At 42.9% G+C, this 24697-nt stretch overlaps 1 protein-coding gene across 18 annotated transcripts in view; it reads left to right on the top strand.

Moving 5' to 3' along the window:
• Positions 1–24697, top strand: part of CFLAR (CASP8 and FADD like apoptosis regulator) — a 94355-nt gene that overhangs the window by 23423 nt on the left and 46235 nt on the right. For 2 of the 18 annotated variants that reach the window (XM_030854794.3, XM_030854853.3), the window contains exons 1-2: positions 3013–3541; positions 23571–23982. In XM_030854794.3, coding sequence (XP_030710654.1) covers positions 23621–23982 — 362 coding nt within the window. In that variant the 5' untranslated portion in view covers positions 3013–3541; positions 23571–23620. Of the gene's footprint in view, positions 1–3011; positions 3542–4619; positions 5477–11822; positions 11876–11974; positions 12207–23570; positions 23983–24697 lie in introns of those variants that run through there. The other 16 variants (XM_060302066.2, XM_030854922.3, XM_060302061.1 and 13 more) reach the window with 15 other exon arrangements.

Genomic DNA, 24697 nt, shown 5'->3' with positions numbered 1-24697 from the left:
ATTTTCTTCCTTCTGGCTGCTTTAGGTTTAGTTTGCTCTCCTTTTACCAGTACACATATATTAATTTTTATATGTTATAGGCACAAGAATCCATTATATTATTTTATACAATTGCTTTTAAAATCAGTTGAGTAGGAAAAATGTTCATTTATACTGTCTCATAATTATATAACTGCCTTTTCTTTTTTTTAATTAATTTTTATTGGAGTATGGTTGCTTTACAATGTTGTGTTAGCCTCCACTGAACAACAAAATGAATCAGCCATACACATACAGATATCCCCTCCCTTTTGGACTTCCCTCCCGTTTAGGTTACCATAGTGCATTAGGTAGAGTTCCCTGTGCTGTACAGTATGTTCCCATCAGTTGTCTATTTTATATATAGTACCAATAATGTATATGTGTCAATCCCAGTCTATAACTGCCTTTTCTGATGTTCTTTTCTTTTTTTTTCGTATGAATTTGAATTACTGTCTGGGGTTATTTGCTTTCAACCTGAGGAACATCCTTTAGTATTTCTTGTGAGGCAGGTCTGCTAGCACAAATTCACTCAGTTTTTGTTTATTTGGGAAAATTTCACCTTATTTCACCAACTTACTTTGATAAGATTGTTTCTTGGATGGAGCACTTTGAATATGTTATCTCATTGCCTTCTGGTTTCTTTTGCTTTTCCTGAGAAGTCAGTTATTAATCTTACTGGCATTTATTTGTAAGTAATGAGTCATTTTTCTTTTGCTGCTTTCAAGATTTCTTCCTGTCTTTGACTTTCAGCATTTTTTCTCTATTGTGTCTGTAGATCTCTTGCATTTATTTATCCTATTTGGAATTTGTTGAGCTTCCTGGATATGTAAGTTATAGTTTTTCAATAAATTTGGAAAGTTTTCAGCCATTATTTCTTTGGATTTTTTCTGCTCCTTCTTCACTCTCCTCTCCTTCTAGCACTCCTATTATGCACATGTTCGTGTGCTTAGTGATGTCCCACATTTCTCTGAGGCTCTTTACATTCTTCTCTGTTCTTTGGCTTGCATAATCCCTATCCATCTACCTTCAAGTCAGCTTATTCTTTCTTCTGCCAGTTCAAGTCTCCTGTTAAGCCCCTAATGAACTTATTTCAGTTATTGTACTTTTCAACTCCAGAGTTTCTATTTAGATCATTTTTATGGTTTCTGAGTCACATCCCTGTTCTAGGGGGCTGAATATCTATTGATATGTTCTATTTGGTATGACATGGTCATCATACTCTAACCATGTTTTTCTTTAGTTCTGTGAACATGTTTATAATAGCTATAATACTTTGAATTTTTTTTTCTGATAAATCTAACATCCTGTTGCTTGTAAAGCAGTTTCTGTTGCCTGCTATTTTTCCAATGTATGGGTCATACTTTCCTGTTTGCTTGCATGCCTCATAATTTTTTGTTGGAAACTGGACATTTTAGATAATGTATTGTAGCAACTCTGGGTACTTGTTTCCTCCCCACTCCCCACCCCCTCCACCCTCTCCACCCACCCCAACCTCCTTATTGTTATTTGCTTGTACATATATTGTTCTACAAATAAATCTAATCAAAATCTGGCCCCTTTGAAGCAAAAGTTTATGAGGTCAGTGTCTAATATTTGTCTTACCCCAGGAGGGCTTCCCTCAGCTGTCTTTATCTTTGATTCTTTCCTGCAAACTAGCCAGTTTACAATGTAGCTCATATCTTGAATCTCCTCCCAATTGCCTATCACCACAACCTCCAGGTTTTTGAGAGCACCCTTTGTCTTGTTATTTCTCCATGCTCTGTTGCAAATGAAGTCAGTTTCTATGGGAAGAGATTAAGAGCTATCTGTTTTATGGACCGATCCATAAAACACGGCGGGGGGGGGGCGGGCACAATCACTGAGTCTGGGCTTTGGAGCAGGAGGTGGAACAATGGCAAGCTTCTCTCAGACTCACATCCCTGTTCTAGAGGCTGAATTCTAGGTGAGGATGCGTAGCAGCCCGAGGTTTTCTTGGCTTTCTTCTTCTGGCTTGAACCACTACTACAGCAGCTGAGGTAAGGGTGATTAGGACCCCAGTATTCTCAGCGCTCCAGCCCAAGGTAGAGCCTCTGGTGCATGAGTGGGGCTGGATGGAAGAAAGAATCCTCCATCTCTCAACCACATTTATACAGGACTTAGGCTCAGTATCAGGTAGCCAGGGCCAGGCAGGGTGAGAATTGTTGACATCTGCCCCTCCCACTGGGAGCCTGGGAAGAGGAGGCCCAGTGCTCCCGGTTTAAAGACAGAGTGGGGACTCCGCCTTGCAGTTGGGAGGGCAAAGAGAGGAAGAGGGCTTGGTTGAAATACCACAGACTCTCTCCTTTCTTACCAATTTTTCCTAGATTTTCTTGAATAGATATTTATTTGCTCTTTTAGGAATATTTCCAAGGCTGTAAATGGTTGTTTTTGCTTGTCTTAAAACGATTTTCATCAGTTTCATTAGGGAGTGGGTCAGCAGAGCTCCTCATGCTGTCATGCGGTGGTGAATTTTTCTTGGTATTATTTTTGCAACTTTCCTGTAAGTTTAAATATATTTAAGAAAAGTTTAGAAACTTTAAAAAAATCACAAGAAAGTCGTTATGAGGAATGAAGCATAAAGCGCTTTTACATATGCTCTTTATTATTTTCCAAGGCATCCGTAACAAACACTAGAAGTGCAGTAAAGAGCAGGACCCCATGGGGGCCTTCCCGTGGGACAGGCCTCCCCCGCCATGTTCTCTGCTGTAGCTCCTCTCTGAAAGGACCTAGATAATAGTATTTGACGCACATTTCCTGAGTTGTTTTGCAGATGCAACCCCCCCCCCACTTCAACAAACGGAAGATGTTAACTGACGACCATGAGCACAGAGCCCCAGGCCTCCTGAAGCCTAAAGACTGATCATGTTCACCTCTGTGACACCACCCCACTACCTCACCATCAGCCAATCAGAGAATTGTGCAAGAGCTGATCACGTATCCCGCGACACCTCCACCCCCTACTTGGCTTTTAAAAGTGTTTTGCCGAACCAGGCTTTTTAGGGCACGGCCTCACCAAAAACCTTTCTCTGCTCCAAACTCCAAGGTTTCCGTTTGTTTGGCCTCACTGTGCTCTTGGGCACAAAGAACTTGGCGTCCACAGTTTGTTCTGTCCATAGTGACAAGTAGATCTGCGTATTTAGGCAAACACCCAGAGTTCACAGCAAGCCTAGTCAGAGCGGGCGTAAACAGGAAACAGCAGGCAGGCGGGTTGTTGAACAGCACGGCAGTGTTTCAATTCAAAGGGCTGGTGAGTGGGGAGGGGTCTCTGGGTCTAACACAGTGAATGTCAGACCGTCAACCTTTTAGAGGGTTAAAGCTTTTGTACGATACGAGAGAAGACCAAGGTGAGCAAGGCGAGCGCATGCGGGACTGGCCAGCAAAGCGACATCCGCTTTCAGGCTTTCGGTTTCTTTGCCTCCATCTTGCCTGCGATTTTCAGGTATCAGAGGAGTGAAGTCTTGACGGGTCGCAGCCAAAGGAGAGCCTAGCCGCGGGCAGGACGGTACGTGCCCGCGCGGGACCCCGCAGCTCCCCACCCTCCCCAGCTCCCCGCCGGACGCCAGGCCCCGTATCCTCTCGCGTTCCCGGATTGGCGCTTCCTTGCACTCGGCCTGGGCAGGGGGTGCCTGGCAGGGGCCAGGGGAGGGGTGGGACTTCTGGCAGGTGACTCAGTCCCGCCGATCTCTTATCTCCGATTTGCCCCGCGGGCACCAGGCGGGCCGGAGCGCCCCCGCCCCGATTCTCTGGAGGGGCGCTTGAGTCTTCCGGGATTCCGGTGCGGTCGGAGCGGCGGATCGCCCAGACCCAGTGACTCTCGCCCCAAACTGAAGCGCTAGAAAACGGGCCGTGGGCTTTATGGCAAGTCCCCGGTGTCCTGCCTAAGGACACCGGGGACCTGCCTAAGAACATCCTGAGGGTTGCCCAGTTCCGGGGGTGACCTGCTCAAAAGATCTGGCAGCCTTCCTTTGGCAAAGTTGAGAACTAGGACATTTTGTGCAGTAGTGTGTCTTGGCGGAAGCAACAGGAGAGGCAAGAATTTTTTTACTCTCTCTCCTCCCCGCTGCCACCCTTTTCCCCTTCAAAGCGTCTGGGGAATGTCTGGTCAGGGCATATTCTTTTAAAATATTAACAGTGGAATGCAATAGAACAAAGACCATTGAAATTAAGAACAAATTTTTGGTTCAGGTAACAGGAAGTAAGTTCAAGGACTCTAAAGCTCTCGAATATTTTCATTTGTTGACATTTGAAATTTATTTACGAAACGAGAGGTTGTGCCAGTAGGGAACCTGTTGGACACCGACAGACCATGATAATCTAAAACTAAGACCAGACCGGTCTCTGGCAGGCTTGGCCTGCTTCAGATAAGAGATTTCAGATAAGAGAAACTGAATTTTTGGTAATTTCCCTCCGGTGGTTCCCCTAAATGATCGTTAAAAAGTTTCATGGGGAGAGGCTAAAAACTTGGGCCAACTCCAAAATTTAAAAAAAAAAAAAGAGAGAGAGAGAGATTCGGGTTTGGAAGGGACTTTTTTTTTTTTTTTTTTTTTTTTTTGCGGTACGCGGGCCTCTCACTCTTGTGGCCTCTCCCGTTGCGGAGCACAGGCTCCGGACGCGCAGGCTCAGCGGCCATGGCTCACGGGCCCAGCCGCTCCGTGGCATGTGGGATCTTTGCGGACCGGGGCACGAACCCGTGTCCCCTGCATCGGCAGGCGGACTCTCAACCACTGCGCCACCAGGGAAGCCCTGGAAGGGACTTTTGAATGTGTCTGCCCTACAGAAGTTGCATTTTTAATATTAATACTTATTTTACTTACAGCTTCTGGGTTGGACGTCCTGATTAAAATGGCTTTTCCTAACGACTTCTTGTTTTACATTTGTTTGTAACTGACATTTACACTTCATTTAACAGTATTACTACCTGGCACCCGCTCTCGAAGGTGAATCCACCTGCAGGGCCGCAGGGGCTGGGTGCCCCTTGCTCCCTGCCCGCTGGGAATCTTGCGCGACTGGAGTGTCGGGAGGGTAGTCGGCGGCAGTTTTTTTTGAGCGGTGGCCGAGGGCCGATTGGCAGCTGAAATGGAAGTAGGTTTGATCCCGGGGGGCAGGCGGGTCCCAACCCGGTTCTTAGTGGGGTGGCGGAGCGCAGAGGCCACGCCCGCTGGTTCCTGACCTGACGCAAGTAATAATTCCCCGCAATGCCAGGTGGGCTCTTTGCCCACACAAGGGAGAGTTTACTTTCTGGAGGGACACCCGTGTGTTCCTGTGGAGTTTTTAAGGTGTAGGGGCGGAGGGTTCTGGAGCAGGAAGTTTTGTTTGGGCTGTGCGTTCCTGGCGGGCTGCTGGGAGGAAGCGCACAGAGGCTTCATGCCTGGCTTGGAAGCCGCCTCTTGGCGCCTGCGATGCTCTCCTCCAGTTCCTGGTGCTGTCTGGAGTACAAGTAAGTCCCCCACATACAAACCGGAGCACGTTGGTTAAGTCCAGCATTAGCTTAGGTACCCAACTAACACAATTGGGTATATAGTACTGTACTGTAATAGGTTTATAATACTTTTAACATAAATAATACATAAGTACGATCGTGTCCGGCAAGGGTGGGCGAGGTTCCCGGCGGAAGCCATTGGGAAGAGCAGGCGGCTGCCCGGGGGTGAATGGACAGAGAACCCTTTCTCCCGACCTGCGCCCCCTGCTGGCGTCGCCCTCAGCTCTGGGGGCGTCGGGGCACTGTCCCCTGATCCCGGCAAAAAAGGCTTGAGTCTCCCGTTTTCAGCCCTTCCTTGAGCCTCCTTGGGACTCACCCACAGCACTCCAAGTCGCCAGGAGTGTCCTTCGCTTTTTACAATCTCAGGAATGAATTCTTTTTGGTTATTTCTTCCTTACAGGACGCCAAAGGCTAATTAAACTCGTGTTTATGGACTGAAATGCCTCCTTTCCTTTAATTCAGTATAATTCAGTATAAATATATATTGCACTCTTCAAGGCCAGGCAGAGTTCTGGGTGGTGGGAACATAGAGATGGATCTGAACTTGTTTTTTTTCCCCCACAGAGAAAAAAATCACGGAGTGGTTGGGGAGACCCAGCAAAATTACCTGCAAAGTTAACTTGGATTCAAGGCAGCCTAGAAAAGGGTCTAGAATCAACAGTCTAGAATGAGAGGAGGCCGGTTGGGGCAGGTTGGGAAAGTGGTAACGGGTTACAGAGTAAATCAGTTATGTAAGAAACACTATGATTGAAATGACCTATTTCTCCTTTATATTCGGCTACTGCCACCTCCTCAAGAAAGACTTCACAACCCTCCATAGAGGAAGTAAGGATTCCCTTCCTCTATACTTTCCTATACTCAAGGGCTATCTTTGCACTTACCATAGGATTGCATTTAACACTCTGTATTGTAATATTTTTTCTCTTAAAAAATTTTCAGTCAAATTGTATTATAATTATCTGGGTTAAAATACATGCAAAGTAAATAGAGAAAGCCTGCAGGGGTCCATTCCCTAAGACAACCAAAAGTTGCAGTTTATTGTCTTTTCCAGACATTTATGCACTTAAATACAGTCTAAGTATTTTTTTTAAATATGTAGTTTGCTCTCTTTTATTTTTCTTATTTTGTATGATGCTATCAGTAATCATGGGGATGTCAGAGAACTGTCCTACTTGAGGAAAAACTACTTTAAATTTTAGGCACTTTTGAGTCCATACTACACACAGAGGACTGGCCTGGAGGTTTGGCAAAATGAAAACTCTCACCCATAAATCTTAGAGTTTTAGAACTTGTGATAGGTGCAAAGGATACATTTTTAGCCACATGTACTGGGAAGATGTACCTTTTGCTAAAAGGCCAGGGGATGTCTGGTGAGCTTGGCTGGAGACATTGTATTCTGTCTGTTCATGATGAGGTCCTGTCTGCTCCCAGGAAGCCCTGCATGGTGCGTCACCCAGCTCTTAAGCAACAGCATTGTTACCCCCCTAGAATTGCAAAAACTTCCTTTCACGAGCTTTGTCTCCTGGATCTAACAATCAGGTTCCAAGTACGGTTCTTACTCCATCACCAGCTCCATATTCATTGTAGATTATGAAAGGATGAGTAGGCATTACACAAGTACAGGCCTGCTGGAGCTCTGTAATGATGACCAGTCTGTTCAAGGCCTAGCAGGGTGAGCTTGGTGATCGTGATCAGCACCCACCACAGCCTAGTGCAGATGAGTGGGAGCTTACCATATATGATAGTACTCAAGAAGAAAGTAAAATCAGTGATATGAAGCAGGAGGAGATGACCTGATTTAGGAATCAAGACAACTTTAGGAAGAGATGCCTTGAAAGATGGTATAGAATTTCAATAGGCAGAGACTGAAAAGAGGGAAAGGGCTTTCCAACTGGAGGCAAGTGCTTGAGCAAAGATGTTGGGACAGAAAAACACTGTCCAGGGAACACTGAGATAAGTGTCTTGAATTAGATTGGGCAGAGGAGGGGAGGTACTCTGAGGTGCTTGGGCTCTGTATGAGAAGTTTGCCTTAGTGAAAATAACTTTGATTCAGGAGGAGTGGGCCACTGCATGAAATGGATTTCTCTAGTGACTCTGCTCGTGTTTCTGTATCCATCTAGATGATTCATGATCTCCTTTCAATCTTGATCTTTTCTCCTTCTGGGGTTCTTTCATTCCTTCATTTTCTGCAGCCCGTATGCAGCTGTTACGAAACAGGGACGTTATTTGAGGTAATGTTATGCTGAAATTTGTGGAAGTTTCCCTGAGAGTCATGGGGCTGAGCCTCATCAAAGAACTTTATGCCATTTTATAATTGGGATCATCTATAGTTTGTGGGCAATTTGCTATAATTGAAATGCAGTGCTTGGGAAGCCAAATAATTTTTTAATGCATACTTTTAGCTGTTGATATATTATGTGTCAGTAGCTAAAAGTGTGCATTAAAATTATTAAATATTAAATTTAAAAAACAGAAAAATATAAAATTAAAAACTACACATTAAATCTCAAATTGGAATGTGTTTACGCTTCAGCCTCAGTACCTGGTCTTCTAGACTATGTTTCTGCAGCATTGCAGAAATCAGAACCTACATGATGATCTATTACTAAATACCTCATTTTAAATATTGGGGGAAAAGGGCACAAAGTGGCACTTTGTACACTATCTTAGGGTTAAAATGCCCACAGATGTAGTAAAGGTGGGTTCATTATTTCAGCTGCTCGAATGGCTACACACAGAGCCCACACCCACAGGTTCCGTACACGGATGGAGGAGGAGGAAGGTGGGTCCTGTTATGTTCAGGGATGCACTGAACTCCTGTGAGGTGGTCACATTCTTTTTGCCCAGGATCATGTAACCCCTTCTCCTTTATCTTTTTAGAAATTTCTGGGTGACTCCCTCAGGGCCGTCAACTTCATATCTCAGTGGGGATTTCCGGACACCTGAACGCTCCAGGTTTACATGCTGGTTTCTGCAGCTGGCAAGGCAGGCTTCTCCCCACTGCGGCTCAGTTTTGTAACGTTGCTGGGAAATTACATTTGCTTGCAGGCTGTGACTCAGTGAACATGACCTTGCTTTCAGGCATGCCATGACCAGAGCAGTACAAAGAATGGAATATTAAGTATGTCTATCCTTGGATAGGTTTAAGTATGATGGGAACCAGTCATGCTGGCAGCTATCTACTGGGAACGTTATGTATTTTCAATACCAGATGGTTGGAGGCAAAGTTGACATTCTGTGAGAAAGGCTGAAAAGCCTGATTTAACCACATTTTACTGTCACCTATCGGAGCTATGCTGGGTGCCACGGAGCTAGGTACACAATATGGTGGTGGAACAAAGAAGCTACTAACCAAGTCTGGATGAGTTCTTCCCAGGAAAGCTTTATGCTTAGGAGACACTTCAGCTGGCCCTAAAAACCGAGTACGGTTTTGCCAGGCAGGTAAGTGGAAGCGAGTAATCCAGGCAAATGTGCAGAGGCGCGGGAAAGAACTCCTTGTTGAGGTTTGTTTGAATCCGAAAGTGCAAGGTGTGTGTTAATGAGAGATGAATGCAGATGCTAGACCAGGAGGGGCCTTGAATACAAAGAAACTCGGAAACTGCAATGGGAGATGAGGAATCACTGAAAGGTCTGAATTTAGGAAAGTGATTTGGTTCAAGCAAGAGCTTCCGAAAGTTCATTCTGATAAGATCTGTTTGGAGAGGGTGAGGCCATAGGCAGAGGGAACAGAAAGGCCAGGGTGAGAGGTGGATGCTAGGGCACACCCTCATTTAAGAAGCAGGTGCAGGGCTTCCTGGGTGGCGCAGTGGTTAAGAATCTGCCTGCCAATGCAGGGGACATGGGTTTGAGCCCTGGTCCAGGAAGATCCCACATGCTGCGGAGCAACTAAGCTCGTGAGCCACAACTACTGAGCCTGTGCTCTAGAGCCCGCGAGCCACAACTACTGAAGCCTGTGTGCCTAGAGCCTGTGCTCCGCAACAAGAGAAGCCACAGCAATGAGAAGCCCGCGCACTGCAACAAAGAGTAGCCCCTGCTCACCACAACTAGAGAAAGCCTGCGTACAGCAACAAAGACCCAACGCAGCCAAAAATAAATAAATAAATAAATTTATTAAAAAAAAAGAAGCAGGTGCAGAAAGGGTGCTGAGGAGTCAGGGAAGGTTAGAGGGGGACCGTGTAGAATATAGTGGTGTGAGATCAGCTAAGGGAGAAGAGTTTCAAGGAACAGGTCAGAATGCTTGGGTAAAAGAAGACTTCCATGTGACCTTGGATGTGGCCACTAGGAGGTCACCAAGGCCTCTAGAAGAACACTGTCAGGTGAGGACACTAGGGTGAGGAGAGTTAGGCACTCACCTCAGGCACAACATTTAAGGGGGTGGGAAAATCAAGATAAATAATATTTTAATGCAAAATTTTGAAAAAATTGACATGAATGCAAAAGACCCATGATGAACAAAATATCAAAATTTTAAATAAAGACAGTATCCGCATTACTGATTCTTCCTTTGCCTCATGTTCCAATATGGCACTGAGTGTCATTGTGTAAAGGATGTGGGGCAGGGAGGATGCAGGTGAAGCCATATTGAGGAGGGAACTGAGAAGTTGAAGGAGTTGAAGTACACATTACAGTCTGCCTTTCTGAAATCCTAGCTTCACATGAAAGAAAGAGTGAAAGGCTGGTTGGTCTAGGGGATCTCAGGCTGAAGGGGTTTTTTGTTTTCTTTATTTTTAAGATGGAAGAGACTGAACATGTTTACAAGCTGAGGGGAGGAGTCCCTGAAGGTGGAGAGAGGTTGATGAAAGGGTAAGCGCAGGGGCTTATGGAGACAGGAGGGCACAGGGGAAGTGGATGGCCCTGGAGGATGAGGAACAGCAGGGGAAGGTAGCGGGCTGCCGGAGCTCACTCTTCCCCCCCCCCCCGCCCCGGTTTGCCGGCCTCTCACTGTTGCGGCCTCTCCCGCCGCGGAGCACAGGCTCCGGACGCGCAGGCTCAGCGGCCCTGGCTCACGGGCCCAGCCACTCCGCGGCATGTGGGATCTTCCCGGATCGGGGCACGAACCCGCGTCCCCTGCATCAGGCAGGCGGACTCTCAACCACTGCGCCACCAGGGAAGCCCCCGGAGCTCACTCTTGATTAGTGGCAAGCTCATCGATGAAAAGTGGCCCCAGTGCGTGGTGTTAGGATGGAAGAAAGCTGTGAGAGGGTGTTGAAAGGAGCTGACCGCAGTCCTGGAATAGCATGCCGAGCAGCAGTAAGGGGCCAGCTGAGGTTGAAGACTACAAGCGTGTGGGGTGATCTTTCCCCTGCGTTCAGCACGACTTCTCCTCTAGATGTATGAGTGGTGGAGGCTCACCATCTGAGGATGGGATGTGGAGGTGATCATCCCAGTTTGCCCGGGACTGAGGAGTTTCCTGGAACATGGGACTTTCAGTGCTCAAACTGGAAAGTTCTGGCACACCAAGGTGTTGCAGAGCTGGCAGTCAGGCGGCAAAAGGGCAAAAAAGAATTGAGGTGCTGGCCAGAAGAGGGTTTGTAGCACATGCTCTAGGTCCCATCTGGGGAGCAAAGGAAGTGAGGCCGTCACCTGGTAGCGACTTACAGAACTCCATTTATTCGTTCATTCAAATACTCATTGAGTGCTTACTAGGAGTCAGGCACTGGGGTCTGTGCAGAAGATCTAACCACAAAGAGGATAAAAATATTCTCATGGAATATCCTTCCCTGGTGGCTAAGGTCAGTTGGTGCCCAGGACCCACTCCCACTTCCGTCTAGAGGGTAGCAAACTACAAACTGCCTTTCCCAGACTCCTTTACAACCAGGATGTGAATTAAGGTGCATTTGGGCAAGATTTGTAAACAAGTGGGGTAGAGGCCAATAGCTGGCTGCTTTTGTTCAATTCTCTGCTGGCAAGCATGGTGGTGGTGACGTGGGGATTTGGGCAGCAGCATTATGAAGTCCAGTCACCCGCTTTGGAGGAGTGGAGGCAGATGGGGTGGCAGTTGGCCCTCTGATCTCGGGGTCACTGTCCGAGGTGTTCTTGAGCTCTGTGCTACCAATGATGGCCTCCTGCTTCCTCGCTGCCTTGGCTGAGACAAGATCTTTCTGGGAGCCCTGGGAGTCTTTCTCAGAAGCTCACTCAAGGGCCCATTTCTCCAGCCCTTACAGCAGTTTTGTAAGCGCCTATTTCAATGTATTTCTACTCAAAATAACTGAAGTGGTTTCTGCTTCTAGCACCTGACACCCTTTCCATTAGCCAGTGGAAAAGGACCCTGGTGACTTACATCTGCTTTGTTTGGTGTTTTCAGTGATCACTGGCAACTGCTAGAGAAATGAAACTGGAGCTGCTCTGGCTGTGAAGGTGGGGCACAGTTTGTACCATTGTGGAAATTCTGTGGGGGTGGAAAAGGAGAGACAGTCATTAGATTACAGTTTGCCAGTGAGGGGGTACAAGAACAGGGGAATTTCTTAAACATTCTAAACACATACAGCTGCCGGTTTCCCCCAGTTAGGAAGTGGGAGTGAAAGGACACTAACAGAAATAGCAGTCAATCTGGAGGACTGGGTGTTTGAAAGCAGGAAAGAGAAAGAATTGGGCTTGGACAGCTTCTTTGTCCCTGAGTGAGGTGAAGCCCTTGACTTCAGAGGAGGTGTGTGGTGCTGAACTAGGAAGTTCAGGTAGAATGGGGCTGGTAAGTGGTGGGCACTATCCTTTCACCAAACTCTAAAGAACTTATTCTACCTGCCATCCCCCTCCCCACTCCTTGTACCCTATCTTTTGAACCATGTTAAGTAAAATCTGACTTGTTCTTTTTGATGATAACTTTGGGATGCCTCTAGGCTTTCTTGTTCTAAGGATTGTCTATATATACATCAAAAAAGCTCTAAAAGCATTTTGAATGCTGTGAGATAGTTTCTATATGGCATACTCCGGTTGTTTTTTTTTTTATGTAGTACTTGTTAACTGGACTGTAAATGCTGAGTGCAGAAGAGAGAGAGAGAAATGCCTTTTTCAGTTCAAAAACTTACAGGGTTTCCTTTTGGCTAATTATCGTTTTCTAATTTTATCGTACTGTGGTCAGAAAATATGGTCAGAGGTATATTTATTTTACTATCTATAGACCTGTTGCCAAGTTTATGAAGTAAAATGTTACAAATTCAGTCATTTCCCCTTTGTATTTTTATCTAGTCACATTCTGTTAATCCCTTTTAATGTTTTCAGTATACACACACATACACACACACACACATATCCCTAAACAATATATGGTGTTATTATTAACATTTAGGACCTTAATGTAAATTAATTATATGGTATGCATGCTTTAGCAACTTTTTACCTTAGCAAAAATATTTGTTTTGTTGTTTGGTTTTTTGTTTGTTTGTGAGGTTCATTCATGGTTTTTCATTTTCAGGGCTGTATAGTGTTTCGTCAAAGGACTGTGACATTTTATTCAGTCTCTTCTTGGTAGACTTTTAAGTGGTTTCCATTATTTTGCTATACCATCTATTGCTGCTTGGAACATTATGTACCTGTCTTGGTATATCTTTGTAAGAGTTTTAAAAGGATGTTCACTTAGGAATCAAATTTTCATGTCATGGAGTAACGAGTGCTTTCATCTTTACCAGCTATTGCCAAATTATTCTTCAAAGTGGCTATGTCAGTTTATAATTCCTCCAGCAATGTAAAAGGTTTCATATGTCACTGTATTTTCTCTGACATTTGGTAACAGATAATAGCATTTGGCCAATGTGAAGTAATATCTCACTGTAGTTTAAATTTGCATTTCTCTGAATACTGTTTTGGTTTGAATATCTTTTCATATGGTTTATGGCTGTTTGGAGCTTTCTTTTTTTTCTGGGAACTGCCTATTGCCTATTCTTCCCTTGAGTTGCTTGTCTTACGCTTATTGATTTGCAGAAATGCTTTCTACATTGTGGATATTAGTTCTTTGTTAATTAAATATGACGCGTTTGTCTTGAGTCTGCTCTTTATCTTTTTTTCATTTTTAAAAGGATGTATGCTTTTTATGTCTTACAAATTCATTTTTGTAATTGTAGGTTATAATAATATTCTTGGAGAATCTCTTCTAGAAATTTTATGTCCAGCACTTTGGTACATGTGGAACTGACTTGTAAATGGTGTGAGGAAAGGATCCCAGTTTATCCTCTCTATATGTATGGATACCCAGTTGTCTCAGCACTATTTCTGGACATTAATGTCCTTCCCTGTTGATTTACAGGACCACCCTAGACATCTGTGTGTGGATTAATTCCTGAGCTCTCATCTGTGTATTAGTTGTTTTTTTATCTATTCCTTGTCATATTACTATACATTTGTATTAAATCTTGATATCTGCTAAGGCAACTTCCTCCAACTGGTTGTTCTTAAAGCTTATACTGGTTATTCTTGGCCTTTTTCCTTCATATCAGTTCAAAATTAGCTTGCCACAGTCCATGGCAAAAGTTTTTGGATTTGGATTTTTGATTGGGCTTAAATTTATAAATTCATTTGAGAATTGATATCTTGATGATAGAGTCTTCTGTCCATGATTATTGTACATTTCTTCAATTATCTGTCTTAACTGAAGTCTTCAATAAAGTTTTATAATTTCTTCTTTAATGTCTCATGTATCTTTTGTTAGATTTATTCTGCATACCTTACAGGTTTTGTTGCTGTTGTAAATAGTATCATTTTTTCTTTGAAATATACATTTTCTTCCTGTTTTTTGCTAATGTACAGAGATATAATTGACTTTTATTTATTAATCATATATCTCAAAACCTTAACCTCTTATGAATTCTAACATTTTGTCTGTTGGTATACTTGGGTTTCCTATCCAAGTAGAAAATCTTATTGCATGTGAAGAATGATAGTTGCTTCTTTGGTTCCGATGCTTATACTCTAACTAACCTTTTTTTCTTATTTTAGTGCTAAGCTCTGTCCTCTGTCCTCTAGTACAATGTTAAGCTCTGTCCTCTAGTACAATGTTGAATAGAAGAGATGATCATACATATACTTGTCTTGAGCCTCATTTTTAAAGGAATGCTTCTAACATGTCACCATTAAGTATAATATTTGCAGTGGACTTTTCTCTTTTTCTCATAATTACTATTGAACTGTGTATAGATTGCTGCCTCATAAGTCCCTTGCTTTTAATCCATAGAGCATCGTTTTTAGAGAACTCATGTCTTTATTATATCGAATCTCCCTATTCATGAGCAAGGTAAAGCTCTCCATTTATCTAGATCTTTATTAATGTCTTTCCAATAATATTTTATAGTTTTTTTCCTGTTAATGTCTTGCATATCTTTGTTAGAATAATTCCTACATGTTTTAATGCTGTTGTATATGGCAAATCTTAAAGAACCAGCACTGTGGTTTTGAGTTGTTTTTTCTTTTTGCCCTCCTACAAGTTTACTTACTTTCTTAAATGCTCAACTATATATTTGAGCAAATGTTTTTTATGTTTTATTTAGCATTTCAGTGTGTATTATAGGCATTTTTCTTTTTCAGATTGTCTCATGCAGCGTTTCTCAATTTTGGCACTATTGCCATTTAGGGTTGGATAATTCTTTGTTGAGGGGAATATGCATTGTGTAATGTTCAGCAGCATCCCTAGCTTCTATTCTCTAGATGCCAGTAGCACCACCTGGTTATGATGACCAAAAATATCTCAGATTTGAGGGACTTCCGGGAAGATGGCGGAAGAGTAAGACGCGGAGATCACCTTCCTCCCCACAGATACACCAGAAATACATCTATCTACGCGTGGAACAACTCCTACGGAGCACCTACTGAACGCTGGCAGAAGACCTCAGACCTCCCAAAAGGCAAGGAACCCCCCACGTACCTGGTTAGGGCAAAAGAAAAAACTAAACAGAGACAAAAGGATAGGGACAGGTCCTGCACCAGCGGGAGAGAGCTGTGAAGGAGGAAAAGTGTCCACACACTAGGAAGCCCCTTCGCGGGTGGAGACTTCGGGAGGAGGAGTGGGGGAGCTTGGGAGCCGCGGAGGAGAGCACAGCAACAGGGGTGCGGAGGGCAAAGCGGACAGATTCCAGCGCAGAGGATCGGGCCGACCGGAACTCACCAGCCGAGAGGCTTGTCTGCTCGCCCGCCGGGGCGGGCGGGACTGGGAGCTGAGGCTCCGGCTTTTGTCGGAGCGCCGGGAGAGGACTGAGGTTGGCGGCGTGAACACAGCCTGCAGGGCGTTAGTGCACCGCGGCTAGCCGGGAGAGAGTCCGGGGAAAAGTCTGGACCTGCCGAAGAGGCAAGAGACTTTTACGTCCCTCTTTGTTTCCTGGTGCACGAGGAGAGGGGATTAAGAACGCTGCTTGAGAGAGCTCCAGGGACGGGCGCGAGCCGCGGCTAAAAGTGCGGAGCCCAGAGACAGACATGAGACGCTAAGGCCGCTGCTGCCGCCACCAGAAGGCCTGTGTGCGAACACAGGTCACTAGCCACACGCCCTTCCGGGGAGCCTGTGCAGCCCGCCACTGCCAGGGTCCCGGGATCCAGGAACAACTCCCCCGGGAGAACGCACGGCGCGCCTCAGGCTGCAACGTCACCCCGGCCTCTGCCGCTGCAGGCCCGCCCCACACTCCGTGACCCTCCCTACCCCCCGGCCTGAGTGAGCCAGAGCCTCCGAATCAGCGGCTCCTTTAACCCCGTCCTGTCTGAGCAAAGAACAGACGCCCTCTGGCGACCTACACGCACAGGCGGGGCCAAATCCAAAGCTGAGCCCCTGGGAGCTGTGAGAACAAAGAAGAGAAAGGGAAATCTCTCCCAGCAGCCTCAGAAGCAGCGGATTAAAGCTCCACAATCAACTTGATATACCCTGCATCTGTGGAATACCTGAATAGTCAACGAATCATCCCAAATTAAGGAGCCCTGTGGATGAAAGGCTCTTGGTGCTGCAGCCAGGAGTCAGTGCTGTGCCTCTGAGGTGGGAGAGCCAACTTCAGGACACTGGTCCACAAGAGGCCTCCCAGCTGCACATAATATCAAACAGCAAAAATCTCCGCGAGATCTCCATCTCAACGCCAGCACCCAGCTTCACTCAACGACCAGCAAGCTACAGTGCTGGACATCCTATGCCAAACAACTAGCAAGACAGGAACACAACCCCACCCATTAGCAGAGAGGCTGCCCAAAATCATAATAAGTCTACAGACACCCCAAAACACACCACCAGACGTGGACCTGCCCACCAGAAAGACAAGATCCAGCCTCATCCACCAGAACACAGGCACTAGTACCCTCCACCAGGAAGCCTACACAACCCACTGAACCAACCTTAGCCACTGGGGACAGACACAAAAAACAACAGGAACTACGAACCTTCAGCCTGCAAAAAAGGAGACCACAAACACAGTAAGATAAGCAAAATGAAAAGACAGAAAAACACACAGCAGATGAAGGAGCAAGATAAAAACCCACCAGACGTAACAAATGAAGAGGAAATAGGCAGTCTACCTGAAAAAGAATTCAGAATAATGATAGTAAGGTTGATCCGAAATCTTGGCGATAGAATGGACAATAGAATGGACAAAATGCAAGAATCAGTTAACAAGGACCTAGAAGAACTAAAGATGAAACAAGCAATGATGAACAACACAATAAATGAAATTAAAAGTACTCTAGATGGGATCAATAGCAGAATAACTGAGGCAGAAGAACGGATAAGTGACCTGGAAGATAAAATAGTGGAAATAACTACTGCAGAGCAGAATAAAGAAAAAAGAATGAAAAGAACTGAGGACAGTCTCAGAGACCTCTGGGACAACATTAAACGCACCAACATTCGAATTATAGGGGTTCCAGAAGAAGAAGAGAAAAAGAAAGGGACTGAGAAAATATTTGAAGAGATTATAGTTGAAAACTTCCCTAATATGGGAAAGGAAATAGTTAATCAAGTCCAGGAAGCACAGAGAGTCCCATACAGGATAAATCCAAGGAGAAATACGCCAAGACACATATTAATCAAACTGTCAAAAATTAAATACAAAGAAAACATATTAAAAGCAGCAAGGGAAAAACAACAAATAACACACAAGGGAATCCCCATAAGGTTAACAGCTGATCTTTCAGCAGAAACTCTGCAAGCCAGAAGGGAGTGGCAGGACATATTGAAAGTGTTGAAGGAGAAAAACCTGCAACCAAGATTACTCTACCCAGCAAGGATCTCATTCAGATTTGATGGAGAAATTAAAACCTTTACAGACAAGCAAAAGCTGAGAGAGTTCAGCACCACCAAACCAGCTCTACAACAACTGCTAAAGGAACTTCTCTAGGCAAGAAACACAAAAGAAGGAAAAGACCTACAATAACAAACCCAAAACAATTAAGAAAATGGGAATGGGAACACACATATCGATAATTACCTTAAATGTAAATGGACTAAATGCTCCCACCAAAAGACACAGATTGGCTGAATGGATACAAAAACAAGACCCATATATTTGCTGTCTACAAGAGACCCACTTCAGACCTAGAGACACATACAGACTGAAAGTAAGGGGATGGAAAAAGGTATTTCATGCAAATGGAAACCAAAAGAAAGCTGGAGTAGCAATTCTCATATAAGTTATATATATATGTATATATATATGTAGTTTGCTTGAGTGCAGTGTTTTTTGTTTTCTGTACTGAATTCATTAGCATGGGTCGGTATAAAATTTAGCATAGGTCAATATGTAATTTGTAAACTAATAAGGTCTTAAAAGTGAGGAATTAAGTCTTTTAAATTTAATTATTTATTGTAAAGAGCAGAATAGCATACATAAACAGGTGCCTAAGGAAAACTTGTATTCTAATATGGAACTCTCATGAACACCTTTTTTTTTTTCTTCTAACGGTATGATAGTGGGCCATTTGATTATTTTTATGGCTTTAACTTTACAACAATGAAATATTCGTAAATTTTAAAAAGTATTTTTCTTTATTTGATGCAGGTGGGATACTGGAGAAATGAAAGGTCAAACACCTATTGAGGAATCCATACTTGTCTATATATTGTGTACTTTTATTTCAAGAACTGATTTAAAATTCCTAAAAGGATGCTATAATAAGTTATTATGCCATTTTACAGACTGAATTAAGTGAATTTCAGGGAGGTATGAAACTTGCCTAAGGCTATCCAGCTACCAAGCGGTAGAAGTGAGAATTAAATCCAGGTATACCTATAAAAAAAAAAAAAAAAGCAAACTCCCAGTTTTCTGTTGACTTCCTTTATACTTTCAGTGATTTAGTAACAGAATAATGCTTTTTGACTTCACCCATGTCAAATGAAAAAAGAATATAGATGTGGTTTTTGTTTTTGTTTTACAAATAAGAAAAAAGCATAGAAAAAACAAATGAAGAAAATATACCAAAATATTAACAGCAAATGCTTTGGGTTTTATAATTTAAAATATAACTAAAAAATAAACAAGATGACAAATTTTATGAAAATTAAATGAGCTAAAATATGTAAAGCATTTAGAACATGGCCTGGCAAATAATAAACACTAAGTAAATAATAAAAAAAAAAATTATCAATTTGTATGAAAGGGGTTCAATAATAATATATTAAAAATGTTGAAATCCAAAAAAAAAAAAAAAAAAAAAAAAAGGTATATAAGAACTTTATAGAGAAAATGATAAAAGTTTATTGAAATACATAAAAGAAGGTCTCAATAAATGGAGAGATAGCATGGCCCATGTGTAGGAAGTCTCGATATCATAAAGATGAACATTCTGTTCAAGTAAAATTCTAAATTGAAAGCAAGTCCAGTAAAAATCCAACAGGTTTCCTCATATAACTTGAAAATTCTCAAAGGAGGAAAGCTGGATCAGCAGTAAACTCAGGAGAGAATATTTACTTCTCTAGTCAAAGAAGTGTAGATTAAAATAACAATGAGGTGTGTTTTCATACCCCTCAGATTGGCAAAAATGTAAATGTCTGAAACTACCAAGTGCTGCAGTGCTTGTTAAAAAAAAACAATTTGTTAGGTATTGTTGAGGACATGTTTATTCTTAGAACCACTTGGGAGAATAATTTGATAATGTCTATTAAACCTTAAGAATGTTTATTTACCCCTAGTAATGCTACTTTTAGACGCATGCTATAGACATATATGCACAAAAAAACACACAGGATGAAAACTGAATCACTATTTGAAATAGTGAAAACATAGATACCGCCCAACTCTGCAATAGGAGTACATAAAATTTCATATAAGAAAGAATAATAAGGGAAAGTTGAAATAAACTTATTCTAGATGTTTAAACATGTATATAACTCAGAACCCTGTTATGTGAAATTGTTAAGTAGTAAGTATACTGTGTGGTATCATTTACATATGTTTAAATATACATCATACGAATATTTAATTAAGAATGTTATCAAATGAGTTAAAAGTTCAAGAACACATGTAGTTATAAAGTATATAAATGTTAGGATATTACTCATTTCTGGGAACTAATGGGTGTAAAGGAATGGTGTGGGTCTTTATCAGAATCTCTAAAGTTGAATATCTTTTTTTTTAATAGCTGCAGGAAATATGGCAAATTGTAAACATTTGTTTATTTTCAGCATAGGTACATGAGAGCCATTTTACTTTGTATACATTTTTTTCTGTATACACGTTTATATTTAAATTTTTATGGTAAAAATATAAAAAGCTGATTTATTATGAGAAGATAAAGTATTTAAAGTATTTTTTAAGTATACTGCTGTGAAAAATGGGGTAAATGAGGCATATACCCTAATATTACAACCATGAAAAGAACCCTTTATCTGTGTCATATTAAAATTGTGAAAAATAAAAAAAAAAAAAAAAAAAAAAAAAAAAAAAATATCTCAGATTTAACCCAAAATTGTCAAATGTCCCCTGAGGGGCAAAATTGCCCCTGATTAAGAACCATTGATTTGGCCTGTCACATTTCAGAAATTGCCCTTATCTTCTTGAAATTTTGTTTTAATTTATTTTTTTTGGCGGCATTGGGTCTTTGTTGCTGCACGTGGGCTTTCTCTAGCTGCGGCAAGCAGGGGCTACTCTTCGTTGTGGTGCACGGGCTTCTCATTGCGGTGATTTCTCTTGTTGGGAGCATGGGCTCTAGGTGTGTGGGCTTCAGTAGTTGTGGCACACGGGCTCAGTAGTTGTGGCTCACAGGCTCTAGAGCGCAGGCTCAGTTGTTGTGGCCCATGGGCTCAGTTGCTCCGCGGCATGTGGGATCTTCCCGGACCAGGAATTGAACCCGTGTCCCCTGTATTGGCAGGCGTATTCTTAACCACTGTGCCACCAGGGAAGTCCCTTGAAACTTTTAAGATGCTTATTTTAAACTCTTTCAGGTGTAGGTTCCTAGGATGTGAGTTTTGTTTTGTCTACTGTCGTGGTGATTTTTATGTTTATGCATGGTGATTTTTAATCATGAGCTCACCTCCAGTAGAATAGATGTTTCATATCCCCTGGGTTGGGAAGTTGACCTTATAGGGTGGTTTGGAGTTTGCCTCTCAAGACCTTATGGGCTTGACTTCTAGTAAAAATATTGCAAGGCTTTTATAAAGGATATAACTTATATTACTGGAGCCATAACAGATAATAAAATAAAGCTATAAACAAAATTATGAATAAAATGTATGTAACGAAGACATACACTTACATGATGGTTATATGTAAATTATATATTTTAAATCTTTTTGTATTGTTTTTGCAATATTTATTTTTTGCTATTTATGGTGTCTGAATTGTTAAAAGCACCTCAAAAAAATTTGTATTCAAAAAAAAAAAAAGACCCTATGGGCTTCCTTAGTCTGAGAGTAATTTTTATGTTAATTTCTTGGTTTGGGCTTAAAAGAAACCCCAACAAAGTAGTGATTTTTTGGACTGTAGCCCTACTTCTTCCTTTCATGCTCCCCTCTCTCAAGTGCCTATCACCTCTAGTCCCAATTAACTGTCCCCAACACCACCCCAACATATAAGCACTGGTATTTTGCTGCATCTGGTTGGCCTGGGTCAGCACAGGAGCTGTAGTTTTCCTTTTGATATTTTCTTTGACTATGCCAGATGCTACCACCGAGTAATTTGGATTTTACTGCCAAACTATACCTTTGTTAGTACAGAGGGAAGACAGCATGCCTGTTCTCTTGCTGATTGTGCGTGACTGGCAGAAGGCAGCCTTGGGTGTAATGGCTGGAGGAAATGAACTGAGCAGATGATATATTTGGCTCTCACTGTTGTGGCCTCTCCCAGCCACTCCGCGGCATGGATTTATTTTAAAGTCAAATATTTAAAATTTTTAAAAACCAAAATTTAAAATAAATGTAATTTTGTTAATTTCAGACATTAAAGTACTCACTAATATTTTCATTGATGGGGAACTCTGGGACTCTAGGGAAATTATGCTTCCTCTAAGAATCTTTGAATTTTTCTTTTTCTTCTTCTTTTTTTTTTTTTGCGGTACGCGGGCCTCTCACTGTTGTGGTCTCTCCCGTTGCGGAGCACAGGCTCCGGACGCGCAGGCTCAGCGGCCATGGCTCACGGGCCCAGCCGCTCCACGGCATGTGGGATTCTCCCGGACCGGGGCAGGAACCCGTGTCCCCTGCCTCGGCAGGCGGACTCTCAACCACTGCGCCACCAGGGAAGCCCAATTTTTCTTATTTTTGACAGCAAGAGCTGTTTAACATCCCCTATATCCCTTTCTGCTTTGACTGCCAGGAAGCTCGGGACAAATTCAAGGTCTACTAAAATCTGTTTAGGTCTTTCTGGCCTGCATATTTGCATTGTATTCTTTATCCCTCCATCTCATTTTGACTTTCTACCTAATATTTTTCCCCCTTGTTCTCATATAAATTTTTTTCTACTTACATGTTTTTATTGTAAGATGCCTCGTCTTTTGTGAACTGAGATTGTATATAAATATATAAAATAGATTCAGTGTTCCTTTGAGTAAATCCTGATATATAAATACATAAATATGCTTGTACACAAAAATGTAGCAACAGTTAGCAACTTACAGTTAGGTTGTTTTCCAGTTATCTTTTGCTAAGATTAGCTTTTAACCTGAAATGCTGTCTGATAGAAACAGATAGGGTACTCTCCTAGAACATAAGAGCTTATTTAACATAAAATATAGCTATGAAACTTTAGAGTAGACAGTGACCCCCATTTGCAACTTAAATTTTGAAAGAAAATAGGTTGAGTTCCAATGCAAGAAGTTAAGAATAGACCCATGGCATGAACTCCCCACCGTTCCCACCCAATTCCCAGAGCTTTCTGCAGATCTGCTCAACCTCCTTCCTTCCACTGATACCATCAGGAACTCTAGTGATAATTGCTGTCCAGCAGTGTGTTGTGAGTGCAGACTTCTGACTCTTCCAAGGGGCTCAAGGTCCAAAGAGGTGATCAAAACTTGACAAGGCCTAAGTTCAGCTATGGTGGCAGGTCCTATGAGCATTCATGATGATGCTGTGTAAAGGGCCTGGGTTTTGGGAGGATGGCAGCAGGTGTGAATGAAGGGTTTCAAAGTAGAACAACTGGAAAAAAGGGATGGGGTAGGGACAGAAACCTGTTTTCTCCCATCATTTTTGACACCTTGCAGAGGGTCCCCTCTGCTAAGATTTGTATTTGTTCAAGCCTACTGGGAGGTCACCGAAAAGGAGTTAACCCCTGTGACCTCAGTTTCTGTCATCCAGAAAGCAGCTTAGTCATTGGGCTTTTCCTCTGCCCCCACCAAGGTCAGTCATTTGCCACTTCGTCATTAATTCCCTAGCAGTGATTTCCCCCTTACCACACTTCACATTCTGATAAGTTCTGATAAAGCACATGGGTTTTTTGGGAAATAATTTGTCTCTGGTCTCATTTCCTTTAAAATGTAGGTTATCTTCTTTGTCAGTCTTGAATTTGGGGTCAGTCTCTTTGTCTACTGAGAGGATCGCTTTCTGTAGACTTAACAATATGAATTTAATCTGCTAGTTTAGAGAGACCATCAAGAAAGGAAGAGCCTATACCTAGAGTTTTAGGCAAAAGTTACTTTGATAGAAGGATTTAAAAAAATTCCCTTTTAACCACAGAATTCCTCCATTGGAAAGGATTCTGAAAGAAATGAAGAAAACCATCAGAAATGCAATCGGTAGCTTCATGGCCTTCTGTTGACTGGACTAGACTTTTCTTACCGCTGTTCCTTGGAATGACACTGTACAGGATGTCTGCTGAGGTTATCCATCAGGTGGAAGAAGCACTTGATGAAGATGAGAAGGAGCTGCTGCTTTTTCTGTGCCGAGACGTTGCTGCAGATGTGGTTCCACTTAATGTCAGGGACCTTCTGGATGTTTTAAGAGAGAGAGGAAAGCTGTCTTTTGTGAGCTTGGCTGAGCTGCTCTACAGAGTAAGGCGGTTTGACTTGCTCAAGAGGGTCTTGAAGATGGACAGACCGACAGCGGAGGCCCTCCTGCGCAGGCACCCACATCTTATTTCGGACTATAGGTAATTCATCAGGCCCTCCTGAGGCTGGACTGGTGGGAGGGAGGGAGGAGGTCTAGACTTCAGAATCACAGAAATGAGGACAGTAAGAAAAGCAGCCTCATTACTTTCTCTACCCACTGATCGTCTTGCCACATCGATGTTACTTCAGTCCTCTGAACTCTGAATTCTTAGGACATGTCTGCTTAAAGTAATTGGGTAGAAGATCAGAATGAAAGTGGAAGGGTTGGATGGTATGTGTTTGCCTGATGGGTAGAATGAGAGAGAGAGGAGTGACTAAGAGCTAGTATTCTTGCAGGCCTCTCTGAGTGTGAGATCTGCTGTGTTCTTTGCTAGCCTGTGATGTCAGAGCCTGGTAATTTCCGGTTACTGAGAAAGGAAATAACAAGCCTGACAGCAATCTTCCTGACCTTTGTAGAGCTCTGTGATCCTTCCTGAACCCCCTCCGGTCTTTCCCCTGCTGAGGAAACTAGTGGGGTGGGTTTGCTTTCTGTGAGGTCCCTGCTCCCGGAGGCTCTGGGGAGCCCAGATTGAACGTTTCTTCAATTAACCATCTCTAGACCCCCTTCAGTTCAGGAGAGGAACGGCCACTGGAGTCCCCTCTAGTTCAGACAGCCTTTGAGTTGTTCCTCCTGTTCACATAATATTCTCTTGGAGGTTCAGAGGAGCACAGAAACCAGCCGAAAGGCTGCGTTTCTGGGGAAAGGAAGATAATTTG

The sequence above is a fragment of the Globicephala melas genome, chromosome 7 (assembly GCF_963455315.2).
Source record: "Globicephala melas chromosome 7, mGloMel1.2, whole genome shotgun sequence".
NCBI classification, from domain to species: Eukaryota; Metazoa; Chordata; class Mammalia; order Artiodactyla; family Delphinidae; genus Globicephala; species Globicephala melas.
The sequence above is the reverse complement of the archived record's forward strand: the minus strand, read 5'-3'. Positions and strand labels throughout refer to the sequence as shown.